Source organism: Lissotriton helveticus, chromosome 2_1 (genome assembly GCF_964261635.1).
Source record: "Lissotriton helveticus chromosome 2_1, aLisHel1.1, whole genome shotgun sequence".
NCBI classification, from domain to species: domain Eukaryota; kingdom Metazoa; phylum Chordata; class Amphibia; order Caudata; family Salamandridae; genus Lissotriton; species Lissotriton helveticus.
In genome coordinates, this window is record NC_136059.1 from 1,691,076,304 (window position 1) to 1,691,098,977 (window position 22,674).

Consider the following 22,674-nt stretch of genomic DNA (forward strand, 5'->3'; position numbering starts at 1 on the left):
GGACCTCTAACCTAATGGTGCGCGAAAACTGGCAATGACGTGTTACTAGGAGAAGCTGGGGGCTACGAACTCTGTGCTAGGAGCAGAGACTAGAGTCTGAAGGGTCGGAGCGACATGTACCTAAACCCTATCTGGTATCTACTGTTTAGGGAACATGTTGATATAAACTAGAAGTCATGAGGGGAAAAGCTAACTTGATTCTAAGACTGGACCATGCATTATTCTACATGTAGTGCGTGAAGAATATTAAATGACCATTAAATACAGTATTTCTCTAACGTGGAGACGAGAAGGCTAGACAATGACGGAAACTATTGATGCAGTTCAGTAGCTTAGGAATGCAGAGGAGGAGGACTGAACTGATAACTGGAACTATAACATACTTTTGGCAGACTCAGAGGCAGAGCCGGGGTGCACCGGGCACTGCAAGGCAGGAAGTGAGTGAAGGGTCGAGGATACAGGTGGGGGCTGTATCGCTCCTTAGCGAGGCTTTCAGGAGACAGGAGCTGAATCTGTGGTCCGGGCCCTTTTGAGGCCTGGAAACGGGGACTTTATAATTGAATAACGTGCACACTGAGAAACGTGGCAACATTACTTACATAGGCCTGATATTCGTAGTATTCACGAGGATTGGAAACTAACATACCAGAGGTGGACACAACTGTAATTGCGTCATTAATCGGACATGGGGAATAACATATGCATATTGGTCATGCACACATAACATATGATGGATGAAGCGTAGGGACACAGAACATGGCAAAATTTACTTTTCCACAGTGCGCACACCGGGTCGTGCACGAAAGTTTAGAAAGGCTATTTTTATTTATAGACAAATTTTTATGCGTTGAAAAAAGGCAAGGTACAGACTTTCTAATTTTGTATCGCTTTACAAGGAGTCTCTATGCAACTTGAACAGTGAAGAAAACAGATTTTTTCCGAAAGAAATATTGCCAGAACTTTATTGACAAAAGTATAGGTTGCATACACGAGATATTTCTGAATTAGCATTTTAAAAACCAATGAAATTCACTGAAAAAACCATAGGTTTTACACACGTTATAGTTAGGAACTAGCATTTACAAAACCTATGAAATTCACTGAAAAACCCATAGGTTTGACACCAGTTATAGTTAGCTGGAAATTTTACTGATATAAAACCAATGAAATTCCACGTTATAGTTAGTTGGACTCACTATAACTTGCGCGTGTAATGCACTGCTGATGACGTCACATATTGCATCACTCATGACATCACTGATGACACCATCCTTGTGACACAGTGACAGACCTCCTTTAACTGTAATCTAACCCTTGAAACACATATTCAAAAATAGAAACTAAAATTTTCAAAAAAATGGAGATACCCATACCAGTTACAACAACCAATTCAATAATTCCACCATCTATATACACATGCACTAATTCACCAACAGTTCTATATATTCACTCATACATATATTCACTAATCATATGTAGTGATACACCTACACATCCTGTTACACACCGACAGTCATCCAAAAGTTATTCACACACATACTCACACATGCAAATAAACTATTGAACATCCATTTATTTGCATAAACAGCTATACACACACTACCACTTTACTTCTAAGGAAACTTACACATACTTAATCTCTTAAAAAATCACTTATAGAAACACATACTAATTTAAACAGGAACTCTTACAATCCCTCACTCTCACATATACTCATTTATATACATCAATATTCACATATACTACATTAAAACATATGTAGGTACTGATAAAGACACTAATAAGACAGTCATTCACTCACTAACAGAGACATATGCACACTAATCCACCCATACAGTCCTGCACATATGCTGTCTTCAAAACACATTCAAACAGAGACTCAGTCATTCTTGCATCTATGTAGTAAGTAATACTCCCACCAAACCATGCAAACACTCATACTGATACTAAGAAAAACATCTAATAACCTATATACATACACATGTACCTACTCATCAACCCATGGAGCCACTTATACACAAAGTGAAACACTAATACATATATTTAAATATTTAAGCATTACTCAGTAATATATGTATTCACTAAGATATTCAATAATATATACATATATAACACATATTTATTTTTCAGAAAGACACACATTCACTGGATGGTGTCATCAGTGATGTCATGAGTGATGTAATATGTGACGTCATCAGCAGTGCATTACACGCGAAAGTTATAGTGAGTCCAACTAACTATAACGTGGAATTTCATTGGTTTTATATCAGTAAAATTTCCAGCTAACTATAACTGGTGTCAAACCTATGTTTTTTTCAGTGAATTTCATAGGTTTTGTGAATGCTAGTTCCTAACTATAACGTGTGTAAAACCTATGGTTTTTTCAGTGAATATATATATATATATATATATACAAATAAATAAACATTTGTTACATTTGATTAATTGGCTAATACATGAAGCTCCTGTTGGATGAGTAAATATTGATAGGTTGATACATGGTGTTTGTGAGCTGAATAACAAGTAGATAGTGGTGTGTGCAACGTAGAATTCCCAAAGGGATCTATTTTTTTAAGACATATTGTGTCTAGTGGCCTCCTGTCCCTTTGGCAGAGTCGGACTCCTCTCATTTGTTTTGCAGCTTTGTTGCATGGCCAGCATCATTCGTTCCAATTTGCTGCTGCCGCCTGCTTCTAGATCAGTCTCAGTGTCCGAGGCAGCCTGCATCTGCGTTATTTTAAGGTGTTTACAACCAAACAAGAGTTTGGACTGTAGTTGTTTGTCTGTTTTTCCCATCTTTTTGCCTGCGGCCACAGCTGTGCTCCGCAATGGACCCCCGTCCTCAGCCGTCAGGAGAAGACCACCCCACACAATCCGGCGCTCCTGCACTATCAGGTTTTGGGCAGGCCACCTCCAGTGCGGCCCCCTTGCAGTGGGGCAAGAAAGTTCACCCTAGCGCCTCACCGCCAGCTGGACAGGAAATTTCAATTACTCAATATGCCAAAGGTCAGTTCCACAGTGCCACGAGGCCTGGGCTCTACGTCATTATGTATTAGTTCCTTGGTGAGGGAGTCACAATTTTATGCGACGGGCCACACGCCTCTAATGGCGCCCGCCTGGATCTCAGTGTTAGTAACCGGGCCTGCAGGCTTAATATGTAGTGCGCCCTTTCCCCGTGGTCAGAGCTGGCATCAATCGCACATCAGTCCCTCTAATCACAAGACTGTATAATCGTACCTGTATCAGACCGACCCTTGGGTCCCATTATCTTGCTCTTGTGGGGTGTCCGCACTGCTCAATGTTCACGCCAATATGACTGTCCGCTGGGGAGGCCTCTATCTTTAACTCACAGGCAATGTCTTATTTTCAGCGTAGCGGGCATAGTGAGTCCAACACCATTAAAAATACAGGCCCGCACACTGCTGTATTCCCAATTGTCATTTATTCAGTGACGGCAAGATGGATCAGTCAGCGCCTCCACCGCACTGTGTTTTTAGCCGCGCAATGGGTGACACTCGCTAGTGCGGCCTCCAGCTTCACTTTCACCGCCCATGGCCCCCCACACCCTGGCAGCGGGAAGCAGCGAGCCGTCAATGGCACCACTACACCAACTCCGTATGCCGGAGTCGGAGCGAGCGCCATGGTGAACCGGGCACGGCTCCTCAGCACCCGCCAGCTCTCTCACCATGGATCGGCAGCGTCTCCACTCGCCCCTGGATCTCCAGGTCGCACAGCGTCCGACATTCAACAGTGCTGCAGTGCTCACTTTCAATTCCTTTCAGCGAGCCAAAGTCAGGGGGGCAGCTGCTCTTCCGCGATATGCCGTCCCAACACTCAATAAGTCCTGACGCCACAGCAATGATTCAGCCGCTGCACCAGCAGTCAGCAGTCTGCGATGGCCACCATGTTGTCATCAGGTCGAGTAGCGATCTTTACCAGTATGAAGTCAGCCGCAATTTCGCCAATATGCACATTAAAATGTGCAGCAAGCGCGGAAGATGCAGAATCGCTGTCTCTCATGCTTAGATGGCTAGGAGAAATGCAGGATTTTTAGTGGATTGTTGTCACTAATGTGCGGCCATCTTACTTCGGTTCACCAGCTCCCCCCCAGCCAGCAAAGTTTAAATGATCTTTTTTGTCTGAACATGAGTTTGCTTTTTTCTTTTTTTTATGGTCTTTTGTTAAGCATAATTGTAAAGCTTTTTAGGTCTATTTTTATATAACAATAACAAGAACATTCGTGCGGAACGCTATGTAGTAAAACTGTGATCCTCTACTACATTTACCTTTATTCCCAAATACTGCTCCTAAATATCTGACAGAAGCGATTAAAGGCTACTCTGGACTCGATGAGGCACCTATGTGTTTTAACCCCAGATACCTAACACTCACATTCTGAGCCAGTTGGAACTTTGCATGTTTTTCTTCTCAGTCCCTGGCTAAAACCCGTTTGCGGATTTCACTCGGGAGTTAACAATAAGACCTACACCCACATGATGAATAATATTGGGAACTGCATCAGTAATCTGTAGACACCGTGACAGAAGTCTCAACATATTTTTAACTAACTTGAGAAGTCTGTGTCAAAGAACCCCCCCCAAAAAACAGTTTTTAGGTCTCGCGACCTATCGATGCGCGCAAGCGCATCGAGCGGAGCGAGAATTCAAGTGGCCAAAATCCTCGTGAAACCACCAGCTTTTTGCTGGCGGTTTTCATGAAGTTCACGTGAACCACATGATCAAACACGAACGCGCATCAGCCTCCCTCCCTCTGATCCAGCGGCCTATAGAAAATATATCATAAACAACGCTACCCAACTTCATAACCTATAAACAAAATTCTATACTAAATATGGACCCATTTATAAACCTGACATATTTTGGGCCTACTGAATCAGGTGGTCAGATTAAATCTATATACATATTATCTACAAACTATATACATTTTATACATCTGCGAAAGGAATATTATCATTAGAATAAAACTTAACCATTTAGATGACCACCATTGGCGACGTGATCTAGCTAATAGTAACCTACACTCCTGAATAACCAAGACCAGCTTGTTTGTCAAAAGTAAGATTTTATTTACTAAATTATGGTATATAAGTTGATTGTTTTATAAATGAATTTTATTTGCAATAAAGCAAGCATGATTGTAAAGAATTATGAGAAAAATACAATTTAAGCAAGTGAATCAAAATCAAAGTGAATATTTAAAGTTTAGCATTTCTAAAACCTAATTCCCTAACTGAGCTAAATAGATAGAAATTAAAGAAAAGTTCTTTGAGGATTCTTACGTGCTCCACACAAAGTCCGTCAGCACATCACCCTCATCGGAAAGTCAGAAAGCAGCAGCCAGCCCATCCCTAGGGACATGACTTTTTATACCTTTCTACGCTAACTAAACTACGCAAAGGAAAGTTTTCAGAAATCTTCGACGTCCCATTGGCTGAGAGTGACAAGTGACATGTCACCCACTTTTCAAAACTTCCATTAAGTCATATTTCTTAGAGACCATTGTCCCTTCCGAGTGCAACCAGGAGCTTCCTTATATTGCAACAATTGTATAAAGTCATTCTCGCAGCGTCCATTGACTTTCAATTGACTTCCGCGGATGCCAAGTTAAGGACTGACAAAATGTTCTTTTTCGACCTTGGCCATGTCCGACAGAATGACGATAGCACGTTAGTTTTTGCTTTGTGAACGCAGCTTTTGACGAATAATTTATTTCAGAATGGGCGTCTCAGCACTTTTGCAGAAGTAAAATTCAGCATATTGTAGTTCGGGCAGACAAGGCCCAAAAGCAGACAACTTATGATTTCTAATATAAAACAAACACAAGAAAAGTATTAATGTAAGAAATAATGTAGATTCTGTATCCACCCCAAGATTTACTAATTAATTAACCCACCCAATTAATCAAAATGTTACCTAGCCAAAGCAAACAAATAAAGCAGCGTTTATATCTACCAGTCTCCGTTATTCCATGAGACTTAAATGCACCTAGAATAGTAGAAATGACATTACACAAACAAGGAAAAGCAAAACAAGCACATGCTTCTCTTAAGTTTGCAGCAGTTAGTAATGACAAAAACGAAAACAATAAATTATTTTATTATTTTGCACGAACAGAAAAAGATGCAACAATTATGCACGTTTATGAGCACACATGTTAGTCCCCACATGTGTAAAGTTTAATCTAAGTTGTATTAGCACGACATATCACAAATCATTAATATTATTATTCATGTTATGGAAATGTGACTTCACGAGATTAAACAAAATTTTGTTTTCTATCTCGCTCCATCAACTCCCTCATCTGGTGATTAACAAATCACCACACCAGCACTCAAAAATTTGATAATTTAAATTTTTAAGAAATCGATTCAAATTCATTTGTATCAGTAAACCTAAAAGTCTGTTTCTGCATAATCTTTGGAATTAGCATAACGCTCTCTATGTAACTCCTGTAATTCGATCTCCCTTTCTTCTTCTTTTCTGAGTTTATAGATTCTTTTCTTTTCTTTCAACTGTTTCTTTCTTTTATGTAACAAACAACCTATTTTGGTCAAAATAAAAATGAATACTATTATAATCAAAGGTGCCAGAATCTTGCCAAGAATTGAACTTCCGATATTATGAAACCAGTTTTTAATTGCTTGAAACCTTTTTGAAAGTTTCCCTGTAAAATCATCTTCTTCTAAAGGAATTATCTCTGAATGCATTTGTGTAATATTCTTAATATACATTTCAATATTCTTACTTTCATCAGGTATATATGTACAACAATGTTGTACATGTAAAATGCCACAGACTCCTCCCTCTTTTGCTAGGAGTATGTCTAAAGCAAGGCGGTCTTGAATTACCATAGATCTAATTGCAATAACTTCAACATTCACTAATTGAAACCCATCAGCTGTGTCAGTTGATAATCTGTCAACTATAGTGGACAATTTTCTGATTCTCCCTGCATTTAGGGTTATACCAACAAAAGGTATTACAGCTTGAAAAATATCTCCCAGAACTTCAGTAAAAGTTTCTCTTTTAACTCTATTTACATAATTATGAATTTTAAACAATCCTTCTGAATCTCTGTCAACATGAAACACTTTAGGAAAAACAATTCCCACATAACAAGTTCCATACCAGTGGTCTGGAAGGTTGTAGTAGGCTTTGTCACCACAAACAAAATAAATCCCAGGAAAGATAGGATCTTTTCCACCTTTAAATCCCCAACCTCCCAAAATCTGATAAGTATCTTCACAGTTACTTGCACCTACAAAATAATTATCAAAAAGTGTATTATCTCTTCTAATGCAAAGTTTTCCACTAACTGGTTTGTCTATGTGAATTGCAATATTTTCAAGCATTTTGCCATTTAATTTCTCATCCTCTTTCTGCCAGAAACTTGACTTAGTCTGCTTAACTAATTCATTCCTCTTATAAATTGCTCTTCTCTCCTCAACCATGTTCAAAAATTTCTTTCCTTCAGCACTTAATTTACATGTTAGATTATTCTTGTAAGCATACTCGTAAGTGAGTTCATTAGTAACAAGGAAAAATTCTCTCATTTGTTTTGCTTTCTTATGCTTATTTAAAGTATTATCAATCTTAATATTTGCAAAAATTTCATCATAATTTGAATAGTAATATTCTAAACGTCCAGTTTGATAAAATAAACTAGTTAATACACTACATGTTACAGCATAAGTGAGAGGAAGCATATTATATGTTACTCCCTCAGAAACAGAAGCAGGTAACTTAACACAGACGTAGCAGTCTTTTGCATCCATTACCTTAACATATTCACTCAATAGCTTTGTGAATGTATTACTTGAAAAATCACCAATTGATTTATCTTGATGAATGTTAGGCTGATGATCAATAACTTTTGCAGACGCACTATGTTTAGTTTGGCTAACCAGAGCTTTGCTTGTTAAGTTAACTTTGTGTAATTCTCTATTCATCTCCAAAGGGATAATTACAGCTAGAACCAACCAGAGCAGAACTAAAATGAGCAGACACACCAGAGTCATCTTACAGCATCTTTTAAAAACAGAACACTTTGAAGTGCTCTCCTTAACATAAGGCATTCTTGGTTAATTTTAGCTTAAAAATAAAATAAAAATAAATTTTAAAATTCTAAATTTATATTTACACCCCCCTTTTAAAATAATTTTTTTTTTTTTTTTTTTTTTTAAAACCCTAAACAAGATTTCTTCGACCTTATGTCATACATAAGTTTTCTTCAACTAAACAGTTTTTCTTCGACCTTGTGTCAACTAACAAATTTTCTTCAGCCTTTTGCCAATTTAATATTTCTGTACCTCAATCATTGTCACTAATTTCTTGGATTTCGTTTTCTTCTTCACTACTATCATATATGTCAATAACAGGTGGAATTACTAAGTAAGTCCACTCAGGAGACTTGTATTTTTGGTTTGGTCTTATTATTCTCTTCCCTTTTCTCGATATCACTTCAATTTTTCTTCCAACTCCAACTTCTTTTCCAGGACTCTTTTGACTACTGATTTCTTCAACTTGTTCTTTTGGCTTTTTGATCAATCTGACTCTCAATCTTCCACCTGGCCAGTAGTCTGCTTTTCTCACGTACTTCTTCTTTGGTTCAGAATTATTTGATTCTGACTTCCAAGTCCTTTTCTTTCTGTTTTCACTTTCACCTTCCACGTCACTTTCTTCAGTTTCGTAGTCTGAAATTTCAATTGACTCAGGAACTTCTCTATTCGGCAATTTCACTCCTTCAGGAACTTCACTTTGTCTTCCATCACTGGTACTTGGTAATTCGTTCTCCTCCTCTTCCTCAATTACCCCCAACTTCCCAGATTTCGGATTTTTGTTCCTTACTTCAGAGTTTGTTCTCTGCCTTTCGATACTCTCCTGGTCTGAAACTTCTTTTTGTTCAGCTTCTTTGTCTTCAATGGAGACAACCGAATCTTCAGTTATCTTTCCTTTTAACAGATTCTCTTCACCTTCAGAATCTATTTCAATTATTTCCAAGTCTTTTCTTGTCAAATTTCCATTCACTGGCACAGTTTCCAGATGTCGACTTTCTTGTCGATCTTCGGAATCTGGATTTATTTCACCTTCTGTTTCGCCTTCTGCTTCAGAATCAGAATCATCTGTGGTATCACTTTCAACGTCAGAACTCTCAGGAGTTGGTACTGGAATAGTATGACTAGGATGAATCCAACGTTTCAATCCTCTGCACTTTACAGCATTAGTAGTGATCAAAATTATCTGCCTAGGTTTCTGCCATCTAGGAGCTAGACAATTCCTTCTCCGATGTACTTTCGTTCTGACCCAATCGCCAGGTCTCAGATCATGTGTCAAAACTTTTTCATCTGACTGAGCTTCAGTTCCCACCTGATTAGACACAGAAGTTACCATATCAGATAACCTTTTACAGTAATCCAAAATTGCACTGTCATTTATGCTCAACAGTTTACCTACAGGTACAAAAGCTTGCCTCATAACTCTTCCCATTAAAATTTCATGAGGACTCAAACCTGTCTTTTTATCTGGTGTACTTCTTAATGACATTAAAACAAGTGGAAGAGCATCAGTCCATTTTATACCTGTTTCAAGACACATTTTTCCAATTCTGTTTTTAATTGTTCCATTTATTTGTTCAACTACTCCTGATGCCTCTGGTCTGTATGCACAGTGTATTTTCTGCTCAATACTCAAAGCTTCGCAAATTAACTTCATCAGTTTGTTATCAAAATGGCTTCCTCCATCACTCTCAATAGTGACTGGAAAACCGTACCTTGGGATGATTTCTCTGAGCATTAGTTTTGCCACTGTAATTGAATCACAATGTCGTGTAGGGAAAGCCTCTACCCATCTTGAAAATAAGCACACAATTACAAGCACATATTTCAAACAATTGTGTAATGGCATTTCGATGAAATCCATTTGTAACCTGGTAAAGGGACCACCTTCTCGACCAATTATTCCTGTCCCCACCACTGATTTTCTGTTTGGATTCATTTGTTGGCATGACAAACACCTTTGACAAAAAGATTCAGCAATAGTTCTAAACTTGGTATTGAACCATGTTTCTCTGAAAAGTCTAACCATAGAATCTCTTCCGAGATGTGCTGGACCATGATATAATCTGGCCATATCAGCAATCAAACAATTTGGTAAGACTACTCTGCCATCTTTGTAAACCCACACTCCATCTTCTTCACGTGGTCTACAATCTGATCTTAACCACAAGTCTTTTTCTTCATCTTCTGCTTCATTTTGTAAACCTCTAATCTCATGCCATGTTTCTACAACAGTTGTTAGCATTAATGAATTTGAATCAGTTTCTTTACTTCTCTCCCGATTGTATGAATAATTTTTCCTTGCGCAGTATTTAGCTGTTTCATCTGCGAAGGCATTTCCCTTGGAAATATAATCAGTTCCTCTAGTGTGCGCTGCACACTTAACAATGGCGATTTCTTTTGGCAATTGTATTGCTTCGATTAATCTCCTAATGAAAACTGCATTTTTAATTGGTGATCCTGCTGATGTCATGTATCCTCTCTGTGACCAGAGTTGTCCATAATCATGCACAACTCCGTATCCATATTGACTATCAGTAATGATGGTAACCCTTATATCCTTTGATATTTCACATGCACGAATTAAAGCAATCAATTCAGCTACTTGTGCTGAACGAACTCCTTCAAGACATGATGCTTCTTCAACATCTACGACTGTACAAACTGAATATGAAGCTTTCAAGACACCTCCTTCGGATCTTAAACATGAGCCATCTACAAAGTAGACAAAATCCGATTCAGACAAAGGTCTGTCTTTGATGTCTTTTCTTGGTTTAGTGCAGAATTCCATGACATCTAAACATTCATGTTCTGTTTCAATGTCATCAACAATTTCAGAATCAGGCAATAATGTAGAAGGATTCAGATTTAAACATCTTGAAATCGAAACATTATCTGCTCCCAGTATGATTTTCTCATACTTTGTCAATCTGCTACTTGTTAAATGTTGAGTCTTACCTCTTGTCAGTAATATTTCAACTGAATGAGGCACAAAAACTTTCACTGGAAATCCCATTATGATCCCCTCACTTTGTTCGAGGCTGATACTTGTAGCTGCAACTGCTTTCAAACAACCTGGTAATGCTTTTGCAATTGGATCAAGAACTGCAGAAAAGTATGCAATAGGTTTCTTTAAATTTCCATGTCTCTGAATTAACACAGATAATGCACATCCTTCTCTCTCACTGCAATACAGTTCAAAATCTTTCTCATAATTTGGCATACCTAAAGCAGGAGCTTGGCATAAGCCCTTTTCAGGTTCTCAAAAGAATCCATCTCAGCATCATTGAGAATAATTGGATCTTTTACATCTGACTTTGTCAGTCTTTGTAGTGGTTTTGCAATTACTGAAAATCCACGTATCCATTGTCGACAGTAACCAACCATTCCCAAGAACATTCTGACCTGTCTTTGTGTTCTTGGTGGTAACATTGCTTGAATCATTTTTATTCTTTCTATTGTTACTTGTCTTTTTCCCTTTGCAATTCTGTGACCAAGATATTTTACTTCTTGTTTGCAAAACTGTAGTTTTGCTGGGGACACTTTATGTCCTTCTTCTGCAAGGCGATTTAACAGAATTATTGTGTCTGTTACACAATTTTCTCTTGTCTTTGCAGCTATTAACAAATCATCAATATACTGCACTAGCGTAGACCTACCAGGTAAGTCTAGGTCTTCTAATGATCTTTTTAACAGTTCGTTAAAAATTGAAGGACTTTCTGTATAGCCCTGAGGGATTCTTGACCATCCGAGGGTCTTACCTTGGAATCTGAAAGCAAATATTTCATAACTGTCTGGATGTAAGGGAACAGTAAAGAATGCATTACAAAGGTCAATGACTGTATACCATTCAGCATCATGTGGAATCTGAAATAAAATTACTGCTGGATTTGGAACCACAGGACAACATGGAACGACAATTTGATTAACTTTTCTCAAATCTTGTACGATTCTAAATGTTCCGTTAGACTTTTTAACTCCCATAATTGGTGAATTACAAGAGCTACTCTCCATTTCCTTTAATACACCTTGCTTGATTAATTTTTCAATTATAGGTGTAATACCTTCAATTGTTTCTGTTTTCATTTTATATTGTGGAGTGTTTGGAAATTCTATTCCCTGTTTCAATGTAATTTTTACTGGATCTACGTTTTTCATTAGACCCATCTCATTTCCAGTAAAATCCCATATTTCAGATTTCACTGTTTCTTTGAGTTCTTCAGGTAAATCTTTTTCTTCAAATGCAGGAAACAATTTTGTTTCTTCTGCTTCCATCATCATCATTGTCATTCTGTATAAACCATCTTCCTCCATTGTTTGTAACTCAACTCCATCAGGAGAACAATATATTCTACAATTCATTTTACATAGGATGTCTCTGCCCAATAGATTTACTGGACTACTATTACAAACCACAAATCTGTGTTTGTCTCTGTAATTTCCAATTTCAACTGGTACTGGATCAGTTAAGTCAGTTTTAATTTGCTGATTACTTACTCCGACAACTTGGATGGTATCCCCAGAGAGAGGTAGGTTTTCAATTTCCACTGATCTAACAGTAGAACGGGTAGCACCAGTGTCCACTAGAAAAGTGATGTCTACATCATTAACTTTCCCGTTTACAAAAGGACCAGACTGGTCAACCTCAAGAGTGGCTCCAACAACACACTCTTCCTCCTCTCTCGGGCACCGTCAACAATAATCATCAGAATCGCTGTCTTGACTTTCTGCTAATAAAAATTGTTGTGAAGCATTTTGCATTTGAACCCTTTGCTGCTTTTGCTGTTTTTGTGGTTTTATTACCTGTTCACTTCCCTGAAATCCCACGTTTGGATTATATTTTTGAACTCCCCCACAATTCGGAAAAGGTGGTTGTGGCAATTGGTCTTGACGATTATTCACCTGTTGTTGTTGCTGTTGCTGTAACTGTCGCTGAATATTAAATTCGTTTAACCCCTGTTGTATCTGTAGCTGTCGCTGCAGGTCAACACCTTTCTGCATCTGTGGATTCAATAAGGGATTCTTTAAGTTTTTAGGAGGATGAGGACACTCGTCTCTCCAATGTCCAATTTCGCCACAATTAAAACAAGGTAATCTTTGCTTCAACTCCTCAATTTTTGGGCTAAATTTCTTTGGGAAATTATTACTTTTAAACTTTCCTTGTATCTGGTTTGTATTTCCAGTTTGAACAAAATTAGTGTTCTTATTACCCATGCTGGCAATCTGTTGCTCAGCCACCTTTACCTGAGCCCACATGGCTTTCTCCTTCAGCTTCTTCTGTTTTACTTCTATTTCATCGCTACAATACTTTGCTTTTCTTAGAATATCATCTACAGATAGTGATTGCCATCCGACAATACTATTTCTGATCATTTCTCCAATTTCAGGTTTTAATCCATAAACAAATCTATAGACAAAATGGCTCATGTCTTTTTCATCTAATTTTTCATAACCACTGTATTGTTTAAAAATTAACAGTAGTCTTTCATAAAAAGAATGAACTGATTCTTTTGTTTCCTGTTCTGTTCTTTCTATTTTAACCCAATCGACTTCTTTGGGTGGAATTTTGTTTTTCATCCAAACAATTACTTTTTCATAAAAATCCATTACAAGTGGATTTGGAGCACCTGTTTCTTTGATTCGCTCAGGTTCTGTTTTTGGCCAACTAATCGATATTTTGCATTCTGTCCAAAGATCAGATGGAACGACAATATCAAAAAATCCATCTAAATCAATCCACAGAACTTTTGACACTTTAATAAATCTATCGACTTGCCTGTACCACTCAACTGGTTTTTCCCTCAATTTTGGAAAGTCATTTGTAAATAACAGAATGTCCTGTCTCGACCAAGGGACATGAACATATCCTCCACCTGCAATTTCTCTCATTGGAAATTGTTTTGACAATTTTTCCAATCTTTCATCTTCCTTCTTTTTCGTCCATTTTACTCTCCATTTATTCAGTTCTCCTAGCTTTTTGATATAGACAATCAAATCTTTAATATGAACTATTCTTCCCATTGAGTTCAAACTCTCAATGTCACTTTCTGAAAAGTCTAATCTGTAATGTTTCGCAAAATTCTTTTGTTTACTCACATCAATTTCAAGTTCTGCTGCTAGATCCTCTAGTTGATCATATTTGTTTTTCGTTTTCCACTGTATGCTTTTACAAATGAACAGTAGTTCATCATCTCGATAGTAATTTAAACTATCTGGACCAATTGTTCCAATTATTAATTCTTCGATATTCGCTTTTAATTTGGCCACATCAAGTTTTGGTGTGGTTACCCTGACTTCAGGACTCCCTATATCTGATATAGCACCCATTGGTGTTTTTGGAGATAAATCCTCATTAAAGGTTAAATCAGGCATTCTCGATTTAGAAGAGTTTATTTCAGATAAGTCTGAATAAAATTTTTCAGCAGCCTTTTGAATTTCTGTATTTAAAGGAATAGTTAATCCAGTTTTGTTTGTTTCCTTTTGGTCAAATACGGGTTGAACAGGACCAATTGTTACTGGAACTGTCTCAGCTTCCATGCCTTTTGTCATTCTTTTTATTAATTCTTCTTTAGATCTTAAATATTCATTATAATCAACATCTTCAACATTTCTTGCCTCTCTTGTATAATCTTTTGGAGGTTCTCTTGCTCTTGGAGCCATTGTAAAATGTCTACCTTCATTTCGAGCATTCTCGAATTCTGGTCTTCTAGGAGTTTCAATGATTTCACAATTATTAGGATAAAGTTTAGGAGCTTCATTAATTGGAGGTGCACTCGGTGAAGATTCAGTAGAAACCACCGGAGTAGACCATGATCTAGGAGGTCTCAAAGGCTGATTCTTTCTAGCAGTTGTATATATTTCTTCCATTACTGCATCCTCAGATTCACTTTCCATAGATTTCCCTGTAGGAGTACCCATTACCATTTCATGAATTAAATACAATCCTTCACTCATATTTCCCTGTCTCCACATTCGCAATCTATCTTCATGAGTTTCTCTTCTCCAAGGTGGATTTTTAGAAGGTCTTTTAATTCCACTAGCTTCTCTTTGTAATTGATACATCTCGTCTTCCCACTCAACTAAAGCTTCAAATTGAGTTGGTCTCGGTTTCGGAACAAGAGCATTCATTTTCTCTCGTAAATTTCTTAAAACTTTTACATTAAATGAACCATCATCAGGCCAAGTTAAAACACCGTCGTTCTTAGTATAGCGTTTCCAACTGTCGAACCATAAGACAGTATGATATCCATATTCACCTTCCATATACGCTGCAGGTGTTTTATACTTATGAAGTAGTTTACCACCTCGCGTTTCGATTTTCTTGTCAGGTGAAAATAAATTCTTAAACTTCTGAAGTAATGTTGGCTTTTTCTCAACATGTTTAAAATGATAACTCATTTTTAAGAGTTAAAACTAATTCACAAAATCGTTCGTAAAATATTTCCGGGATGTTCCGAAAAACAACCAATCCGTGCGCGAAACACACCAACAAGCCAATGACAGTTGAGCTACGTCACTTTTCTGCTCAACCAATAAATTTGGAGTTTTTCCGAAAGACCAATCAGCTCACAAGTCGTCAGAGACTCAAGAGCCAATCAGAATATAGCTTGTGACGTAGGTTGCCCAATCCCAGCGCGGCTCTGTGACGTACACAGCAGCTGCGGTTTCTCGTTTCTCACTCCTGGTGCTTACCCCTCCTTCACAAAATCTTTTCACAGCGCCATTTTAAGAACACTTTTCAGTGTAAATTAATTCTTAACAATGACTATAAAGACAACATCTGTTCGTTTCACTATTTAGGATAGTTTTACATACATTCAAGTATCCACACTTCGGAATAGACGGCGCTATTCACACTAAGGATAATATTCAATTGTCAGTAGAGTAACCCTTACCCCACCCTTCTAACACGTATAATTATGAACTCGCTTTGCTCTGAACCCACCGCGAAGTGAAAGTTCTAAGAGTTCCACTTGAACATAAAATACAATTCAAACTCGCACTTTCACACTGAAATTTCCCTAATTTCAAACATACATGAAATCCGTATAGGACTCTCACCTGTTTATAGAGATCATGCACCGTTAGCAAAATAACGACGTTATCCGTACAGGGCTCTCACCTGTTTATAGATATGAAACATGTACCCGTACAGGACTCTAACCTGTTTATAGATAATCATGCACCGACGCTAATTTACCCTTCACTCAAGCTTGGATATAACTAATACTCTTATCACAGTGAGTTTTATGGAAGGCGCTTTGTCCCTATTCTCATGCTGCTCTAATTTCTTAGAAAACCCTCACTATACAAGATTCACACCTAGCCCTAAAACTGTGCTGCTCGGCGACAACACTATGGTACACGGCGATACCTCTTGTGATACTCGGCGATATCACTACAAACAGAACAGATGGCTTGCGTGACTAATTTCTTGCCACACAATCTATACCGGTATAGCTTACAGATAGCACGAAAAACGAACTCAACATGTGTTAAAACATCGATCCTATTTCCATACCATAACGTTTTAGTAACCCTTAGCAACCACCATATTACCTTGGTTACTCTTAGCAACCATCCATTTCTGCTACCAGAGAATTGATCCAGCGGCCTATAGAAAATATATCATAAACAACGCTACCCAACTTCATAACCTATAAACAAAATTCTATACTAAATATGGACCCATTTATAAACCTGACATATTTTGGGCCTACTGAATCAGGTGGTCAGATTAAATCTATATACATATTATCTACAAACTATATACATTTTATACATCTGCGAAAGGAATATTATCATTAGAATAAAACTTAACCATTTAGATGACCACCATTGGCGACGTGATCTAGCTAATAGTAACCTACACTCCTGAATAACCAAGACCAGCTTGTTTGTCAAAAGTAAGATTTTATTTACTAAATTATGGTATATAAGTTGATTGTTTTATAAATGAATTTTATTTGCAATAAAGCAAGCATGATTGTAAAGAATTATGAGAAAAATACAATTTAAGCAAGTGAATCAAAATCAAAGTGAATATTTAAAGTTTAGCATTTCTAAAACCTAATTCCCTAACTGAGCTAAATAGATAGAAATTAAAGAAAAGTTCTTTGAGGATTCTTACGTGCTCCACACAAAGTCCGTCAGCACATCACCCTCATCGGAAAGTCAGAAAGCAGCAGCCAGCCCATCCCTAGGGACATGACTTTTTATACCTTTCTACGCTAACTAAACTACGCAAAGGAAAGTTTTCAGAAATCTTCGACGTCCCATTGGCTGAGAGTGACAAGTGACATGTCACCCACTTTTCAAAACTTCCATTAAGTCATATTTCTTAGAGACCATTGTCCCTTCCGAGTGCAACCAGGAGCTTCCTTATATTGCAACAATTGTATAAAGTCATTCTCGCAGCGTCCATTGACTTTCAATTGACTTCCGCGGATGCCAAGTTAAGGACTGACAAAATGTTCTTTTTCGACCTTGGCCATGTCCGACAGAATGACGATAGCACGTTAGTTTTTGCTTTGTGAACGCAGCTTTTGACGAATAATTTATTTCAGAATGGGCGTCTCAGCACTTTTGCAGAAGTAAAATTCAGCATATTGTAGTTCGGGCAGACAAGGCCCAAAAGCAGACAACTTATGATTTCTAATATAAAACAAACACAAGAAAAGTATTAATGTAAGAAATAATGTAGATTCTGTATCCACCCCAAGATTTACTAATTAATTAACCCACCCAATTAATCAAAATGTTACCTAGCCAAAGCAAACAAATAAAGCAGCGTTTATATCTACCAGTCTCCGTTATTCCATGAGACTTAAATGCACCTAGAATAGTAGAAATGACATTACACAAACAAGGAAAAGCAAAACAAGCACATGCTTCTCTTAAGTTTGCAGCAGTTAGTAATGACAAAAACGAAAACAATAAATTATTTTATTATTTTGCACGAACAGAAAAAGATGCAACAATTATGCACGTTTATGAGCACACATGTTAGTCCCCACATGTGTAAAGTTTAATCTAAGTTGTATTAGCACGACATATCACAAATCATTAATATTATTATTCATGTTATGGAAATGTGACTTCACGAGATTAAACAAAATTTTGTTTTCTATCTCGCTCCATCACCTCCTAATTGCATTTGCCGCACAGCACATCAAAGGGCTTCGCCCAGCGTGCGCTCTGCGGCTTCTCCTCCTCTAATTATTCTTGGATGGCCGGCCGGCACACAGCCTTCCTTGCATTTCTCCTCCCCCTCCCCAGCCAGCTTCCCCCAGGCCGTGTTCCCTCCCCTCCTACCCCAGTCCTCACTCATCCCTCGCACCCCCTCCTCCTTCAGGCCCCCACCATTTGCTTCTGCTTGTTTTTTTTTTTTGAGCTCTAAGCCTTGCGGTTACGAGCAGGGGCCGTCATTTCGACCGTCTGTAGTTTAGCGCGTGCTCGTGTTAATTGGTAACAGATGCTCGTGTTCACTTTTGCGGCTGCTTTTAAGTTTGGCGCTGTCTCCCATCAATAGAACCTAGTGCTGTCCAGCTACATAGTGAAAAGTTACACTTTATTAGAGGAGCTAAAACTATGCTTCATTCATTTACCCGCAACCACGTCACACCCTGACTCGGCATTTTCGCTGTGACCGCCGTCAGACGGGGAGCAGAGGTGAACAACCTCACTCTAATTCCTACCTCGCCCTTATTTTCTCCCCGTACTCTTGCATCCTCTTCTTCCGTTTAACCCCTTCTTCCTCCCCTGCGCCACTTATCCTTGCATTTCCTTTTGTGTCTCTTTTTCCCTGTCTGAGAGGAGCCCAGAAAGGATGTCGAACTCCAGGCACAAAAAACAGCTGCCGCGCCCCTCAAGACATCATTTCCATTTAATGGGATGTCTTCTCTGAATCCCACTGTCTTTTTAGCACAATGGCTGCTGATTAATAAAGCGGGCTGCCTGGCCGATTCCCTCTGCAGTGTCATGCACACAGCATCCTGAACAACAAGCAGCAGCAGCGGGAAAAGCACACCGATGTTCACGTCATACCAGTCTTCCGTTCTCTGACAAACGACTCCAAGTGCCGGCTTTTCAGGGCTTTCATTTATTATGACCTGGTTGTTTCTTTATTGAGTCAGTCTCCCACAATGTAAAACGGTGCAGAGGCAGAAGTGGGGGCTACAGTCTGCTCAGAGAGGCACAGTTTGTATCCATTAAAAGTGATTGTTTTTTTGTGTGGGTACATTAGCTTCTTGTGATTGCACATACATAACTGTTTGTCGTAAAATCCGGGTGCTTTTTTCACACAATTCTGGAAAACATCAGCTGCGATACCAGGCACTGGCGGTGCACTCTCTGGTATTCTTTTTGGACCGAACACGCAGATCCCTCGACGACCGCCCACAGGTAATTTTAAAAAATCCTCTCAAAATATTTTAGCACACCGGCCCCAGCTCCATCAGTGGAGGCTGTGTACGGGCGTTGGGCATTGAAGTGTTCCCCCACATCTGTGTTGTTCTTGTGTTTCTGCCACAGTGTGCAAATCAGTTTGCTTTATCTCGGTGCTGGTTGGTTTCAGTTTCCATGTCCTGCTCTCTAAGTGCCACGCTTTCCAGCAGGCTGTGCAACATGGTTGCCTTTTCCGGTCAGCTTTCTAGCTAATATTGCACCATTACAGTCTTACTGTTAACATTCCAGATTTTTTTTTTAACTAAGTAAGAATTGTTGTTTGCTGGAAACACTTTTAAAATCTGATTAAACACAAATTATACGCGGAACCAGGGGCAAAGGCATCTCCTTTATTTTCTCAGCAGCCAAGAAAACAAACCATAACTCCACAGAAAACATGACCAGAACAAGCATTGGCATTGCCAATAGGTCTCGCTTGTGTGACCTTATAAGTATTTAGTTTTGCAGCACAATATCCTTGGTGCAACAAGGATATTGTGCCGCAAAACTAAATACTTATAAGGTCCCACAAGCGAGACCTATTGCCAATGCCAATGCTTGTTAACCTTTCTGTTCAATAGTATCTTTTCCTTTGTGAATTTGAATACAACTCAGGTGTTTCCCATTCCCTAGCTGAACGACCGTCCCAAACATATAACTTTAGATTTTTGAGGCTGAGATTGAGATGTCCAATGAACTTCTTCCGCGGCAATACGATCTGCAGGAGACCTATAGAATGAAGAACCAGAGTCAAGGATGTTATCTCAGATTTACTTGTGTAGACAACTACAGAGATCTTGTGGTTAAGGGAATTTTCTTGTCACATTTGTGACAGATTTTTCCCTGATGGATGTGGCATACATCAGGGGGGTCTGTTAGTCATTGATCACTGGGATTACATGAAGGTGACTACCACCTCAGCCTCTTGATTCAGCAGGCCGTTTGTTTGAGGTTACTCTAGTTGTAGGCGAGACTACATACATGCATGCACGCGCTGTCCGTTTTGCATGAAGACATGTAAATATACATGCACGCCATTTTCCTCAGTCTTTAAATGCTGTAATTATTGGTAACATTAAATATTGTTTATTATGTATGTCCTCCTGTTATGTGTCCAAGACTTTCTTCCTTTTCTCTTTACTTTGTAGAGTGTAGCACGGCAAAAGTTTGCTGTGGACTGGTTGCTAGTTCATATCCCTAACAGTTTACATCAAGATGAGAACTATTGTCATACAGGAGTTTTTGCCGAAGAGAGATATAGGAGGCCATGGACCAGAGGTAAGCCAGTCACTAGATTTTCAAGAACTCTTTTTGTTTTTGAAGTACTTAAGTCAGTGGTTTCTTCTCTAATTGCTTCTGTGTTTTGGAGTCACTTAGTAGTTGTCTGTGAGTAGTAGTTTTCTCTGTTATCAGATCTCAACTTTTTAGGTCTCGCTGGTGTTAGCAACGCGAAGTGATGCTTCCAGCGAAAAGACCTTATGTTGTTCACTTGCCGGGAATGTTGGACTGGGGATGGGCACGCACAGGGCCGTCGGCGATTTCATCGCCTGTACGCGAACGTACAGCCACGCGCCGTACACATCTCCTGTCCCAGTCCCACAGCAAGTCAGCCTCTCGAAATTGTGCGCGCATGCACACAGGCACACACACACAGCCACACACGCACAGCTACGCACACGCACACACACACACAGCTACTCCCACACACGCGTCCACTCCCCCCCACTCACCGTGCTCTTTTCTCGCTGGCTCCATCACTCCCTCGCATCACCGGATTTCTCTCCTCTCCTCCTTATTTGGAATTCTCCTTCCCTTTTCCTGGAACGTTGCGACCCTGTCCACGGGACGTTCTGGGAGTTGGAGGACCTTCCTCGCTTGCACTGTTATGCCTTGCCTGCTCTCTCCTGGGAACCCCAGCACTCCCAGAATCCTTGCTTCCTTCTGGGCTCTCTACTAGCCACACCCCTCTGCCTCCATGGTGCCGCGCTCCAGACGAGCTACGTCACCGCGAGCCTGGCACAGAGGCGGGGCATCTCCCGCAACCTCGCAGGCACCAAGGAACTTTGCTTCCCATCAAAGCAGAGCCCACCTCTCTCGCCTGCGTTTCAGGCCTCGCTCGTAACATACACATGCCTTCTTGTTTTATATCCTACTTGGTCGTTATCACTGTCTTGCAGCGTGAAAGTCAAGTGATTAACAGGTATTGCTTTTTTTCTAGCTCCCTAGTAGTCATATGGTTTGCACATATAATCTTCTACAGCAAGTACATAATCCCACTTAGTCATCTTCCTCACTGTAACGTCACTACATGTTGCTTACTTTAGTTTCGAGGAGAAACCTTAGGTCTTTCTTTCTCATTCAATAATAATAGAACATATTCTTTGACCAAGTTAAAAAGTAATTTTTTACAAAAGTAAGATTGATGCTTATCTTAACCATGACATGCCTGTCCTCGAGGCCCTTATGGCCATCACAAACTATGTTGTCTCTTGTTTGCTTATAATCAGTTTGTGTATTGGCTCGCATTTAGTCGAATCAAAAAGCATACATGTACAATCAATGTTTAAACCCTGCGACCTTCAGATTACAGGCTTGGGGCTGTGCAGCAGGCATTCAGCTCACTGAGCAATCAAACGTAGATTTATAGTACTGGAAAGATTGTCCACTTTTGTCGAGTCGGGCGTTTGCTGGGAGTGAGGGAGGAACCTTGTGCAACAGAACACACCACACTGAATCACTCCCAGGCACTTGCAAGCTTAGCAGCACGATCAGGCTTTTTAGATAGTGCCTAACGCTGGTGTCCGGCCTGATATTAGTGCTTCTAGTTCGGCAAAACAGACATCGCTCAGGTGCTGAAGTGAGTTGTATTTTATGGTCCTCTGAGGAGGTGGGGATAAGAAATGGGGTCACTTTAACCCCGTCCCTGAATGTCCCTTGCGGTTTGTTTTGAACACTGAAGGCCGATTTCCGTCACTTTGTGGAACAGCACTTCAAAACACATGCTTTAGTATCAAAGTATAGAGAGCAGGTGCGGCCTCTCCTCGTGCAATGATGTTACTAAGAACAAGCGGGGTAGGCAAGGCAAAGTGAAGTACTAGTTACAGGGTTCGCGAGCAGACTCCTGAAGTGCTGGAGAAAGCAAATACTTTCACCAG

At 39.3% G+C, this 22,674-nt stretch overlaps 1 protein-coding gene across 1 annotated transcript in view; it reads left to right on the top strand.

Annotated features, from left to right (window-relative positions):
• Positions 1-22,674, top strand: part of SHOC1 (shortage in chiasmata 1) — a 1,878,679-nt gene that overhangs the window by 201,295 nt on the left and 1,654,710 nt on the right. Inside the window, exon 3 of the mRNA XM_078676649.1 lies at positions 20,668-20,797. Within this exon, the coding sequence (XP_078532775.1) occupies positions 20,668-20,797 (130 nt within the window). The remainder of the gene's footprint in view (positions 1-20,667; positions 20,798-22,674) is intronic.